General features: G+C 31.8%; 1 protein-coding gene across 1 annotated transcript; it reads left to right on the plus strand.

The window, feature by feature from the left end:
• Positions 1-440: 440 nt before the first annotated feature.
• On the plus strand, positions 441-947 carry LOC140888519 (uncharacterized). Its single transcript, XM_073296211.1, has one exon. The coding sequence runs from the start codon at positions 441-443 to the stop codon at positions 945-947; it is 507 nt and encodes a 168-aa protein (XP_073152312.1).
• Positions 948-3,930: the final 2,983 nt, after the last annotated feature.

A 3,930-nucleotide genomic window follows, 5' to 3' on the forward strand; every position in this document is an offset into this window, starting at 1 on the left:
TAGGATCTTTAAAAATTTAGCACCAACTTAATTATTTTAAACTCTTAAACTTTTACAATATGATATAACAGTACGGATAACAAAGATTTCCTACACATTTTCGGCGAGCAATTATAAAAATAAGAAAGGGATAATTAAACTCAAAAAAATAAAGGGCGTGACCATGGGTCCAATGAGTCCTTGTGACAGGACAAAGAGAAAGAAAAAGTCCAAATTCAAAATTCGCAAAGTTGTTGGCACTTTTATTTAAATTACCTACTCCTTGTGCCATTTTGGAAACCAATATGCTCTATAAAATCCATTCCCATTCACAAAAACACACACAAAACATACCCAAAAAAAAAATGTCCAAGCCAATATCATCCCCAACAAAATCCCTCAATCATTCCTTTCACGTGATCTTCTCCATCAAACTACCACCCTCCTCTTCCCTAACTTACATGAAGCACAAAACCCTACTCCGAACCGTCGTGTTCTCGCACTTTTATCGGCTGGCTCGAGCTCTCACGAGGGCGAAATCTTTCCTAGTTCGACAACTAAAAGACATAGAGTTCATCCGCTTTTCGCGGTACCCATTGAAGAAATTTATAAGCAAGAGTGGTTATAAGCAGAAGCCGAAGAAGAAGAAGCTCTTCTTCAGTTCGTTCCGGCTGCACTACAACTGGTGTTCTTCGCATGTCACGCCTGTGATGCAGCTTGATCACAACATGAGTAGTTGGGGTAGTTGCCAGATTTCTAAGTACGAAAGTATTATCCGAGACGACGACGCGGAGCTCTCGGGGTATTTGCAGTGGCTTGAGGAGAAGGGGAATGAGATGGATTCATGCAGGATTAACGAGATCGACAAGCTCGCTGATTTGTTCATTGCGGATTGCCACGAGAAGTTCAGGTTGGAGAAGCAAGAATCTTACAGGAGATTTCAAGAAATGATGGCTAGGAGTATATGAATATTATTTAAATTAATTATAATCATAATAATGGATAATTTGATTTATGGAAGTTTTCACTTTCACTTTTGTAAGTTACTTTTCTCTTTTGAATTACTGTGATATTAATACTATTGACTGCATGGAGTTTGGAGAAATCAAAAAGGGTTATTGGGTTTTCTTTTCTTTTCTTTTTTTTGTTTCATTGAGATTTGTGCATATTCAAACCATGTTTTTGTGTACTCTTTGTTGAATTACAAATTTCTAAATTCCCGGCAAAAAAATATAGATATTGTAAACCTCGGCAGCATAATGAATCTATATTTGGCATATGATATGGGATTCAATTTTTAAGACTTAATTGATTGATTCATTAACTTGATGGGGGCATTTTTAATATGAGTATATATTTATATGGAAAAATTTTATTTTTGATTATATATGTTTGTTTCTTTGCAATTGTGGTCATCTATATTGTCAAATGTCAGTTTAAATTCATTATTTTTGTTTTCTTTTAATATTTTAATCATTTTTTGTGACATGACACTAACTTAAAACCGACGTGACGTTAACGTGTGCAATTGATACATAAGTTTTTCAAATGAAAAAAAAAGACTCAAATTAAAAACAAAAACCCAAAAGATATGGGAGTATGGCTGAAATTTGATAACACAAGACTAAAGTCAGAAAGCACGGAAATAAAGTACAAATTTGTAATTTTCCATATATATAGGTTTCAAAATTTTAGTACATGATGGGACATTATCATGTTCTTTAACATTTTCTATGACTTGCTTTACAAAAGAAACATGTTCCATCCGTTTCGAATATATGCCATTTCAAAGTGGAAAAGCAAAGTAGAATAAAATTATGTAAATGAATGCTCCTAATAATTAAATTTCAAAGATATTAATATAAATTTTCGTAAAATGATCGGTATATGTTATGTTGTAATAGATAGGTATATATAGTAATCTAATTTGTGGTCACAGAATGGAAATACCACCTTTATTCTAAAAATTATCAAAAAAGAATTTATAAAATTTTAAAAATTACCAAAAATTATTCTATCCAATAATGTGTAAAGTTCTTAATTTTAATATAATTTCTAATTACCGAAGAATTCTTTACACAAAATCAATTACCAAAACATATTATACATTAAAAAAAAACCTAAGTTAGGCCATAATATGCACAAGACTATAATGTTTAATTAATTGCGAAAAAGAATCTCTTAAATTTTGAGATTAAATTTATATGATTATTGTGGACAATGGACCTAGACTCGTTCAAGCACCAACCCAAGGGACGAATAAAATGGGTCATATCAGGTTTCAGTCATCAAACATTTTGGGCTTGAGCATTATGGGCTGAGAATTGTAAAAAGTATCTAACTACAGACTTACGATCCAAATCTTTTCCTTCTAGGACCAAAAGTATAACCTCAACAAATGCTGGCCTCTTATGTGTTGATAATACTAGCAAGTAGCAACTAACCGAAAATTCGCGTATTCCGATTTTTTTTAACGTAATTAATTATTTTTAAAATAAGAATTTAGCTATTGTTTATGATTAGAAAATCATTTATATATTTTTAGAATTTATTAAAATAGGTTTTTATAATAGTTTTTTATTAGAGGAAAGAATGAGTATTTTGTGCGTCCATTAAAATGATCAAGATATTTATTATAAGTGAGTTGACGTATTATCATGGAAAAACTATATTCTTTTTCTTGTAATTTTGTCACTTTGTGATTTTAGTACTCTATATTATCAAATTTCAAAATTATTTATGCATTTTCTTGTTTTTATCAATTTTAGTCATGATATGAAATTATATCCGCCAACAACACATCATCACCATATCGGTGTCATATCGTTGCCCTTTTTTCCCCCTCACATGCAGTAGTTGGCTTTGAGCCGCTTAAAGTAATAGAACAGTTCGCTAAATTTCATGGCATAAGACAATAGTATTCATTAAAGAATATACGCTGGACACCAAAATTTTATTTTTTTTATTTTTATTTTATAAATGTGTTCTTCAGTTAAACATAAAACACACCATACCAAATTCAAGCGAAACAAAACTTTAATCACAAGACAATGCAAACGATCCTCGATCGATACATAATATATATAATTCTTACACAAAAAGATTTGACGAAGTTGATATATATATGGATCTTTCGCCTTGTGAGTTTTGGTAAAATTGGAGCTCATGGCGAATATTGTAATTAGCAGAATAAATTTTGTACTTCATGATCATATAATTAACTCATGACAAATCAAAATAATATAGCAAATTTTGTGAGTTATGACTAAACCTTTCACATATAACACGAGATTCAAAACAAATACAATGATGGGAAATTAGTAGCATAACAAAAAAGTCCGCATCATCGAATCAAAAGAAACATGTTTGCTAACAGCAATTATATATCACGAACTATCGAGCTGAGTATTGTATCAGTTCTGCGTAGGATTCGGAATGCTCGGCGGAGTTCTTCAGGCTCTGCTCCACAGCTTTCTTGGTCTGTTTCTTGGCTCCATTGATGTGTGAATAATAATTATTATTAGCTGATGAAGTGGAAACCATCAGTTTTCTTGGCTGTATGATCACTGATATCTCATCTGGGTTTTTGAGTTGACAATAAGAGAAGGAGATAATAAGGAAAACCGAAACCATAGCCAAGCTTAATGCTAGGGTTTGGTGCTTCATTTTCATCATTGTGGGTATAGTTCAAGAATTCAGTACTGACATATATATATATATATATATATATATATATATATATATATGTAGGGAGATTGTGTGTGTTAGTGTGAGGTTTGTCTATGCTACACCAAGAGAGGTATACCCTATTTTTCTCTAGATGTCCGCACGAACATCATGTTAAAAAACCGAAAAAGATATTGCTGGGGTCCACATGTTTTTTTCTCAGTGAGATGTTCACGCAAACATCTAGTGTTTTTTAGTGTGATGTTCGCGCGATCATCTGAAAAA

Source organism: Henckelia pumila, chromosome 3 (assembly GCF_033568475.1).
Source record: "Henckelia pumila isolate YLH828 chromosome 3, ASM3356847v2, whole genome shotgun sequence".
In the NCBI taxonomy this organism is placed as follows: Eukaryota; Viridiplantae; Streptophyta; class Magnoliopsida; order Lamiales; family Gesneriaceae; genus Henckelia; species Henckelia pumila.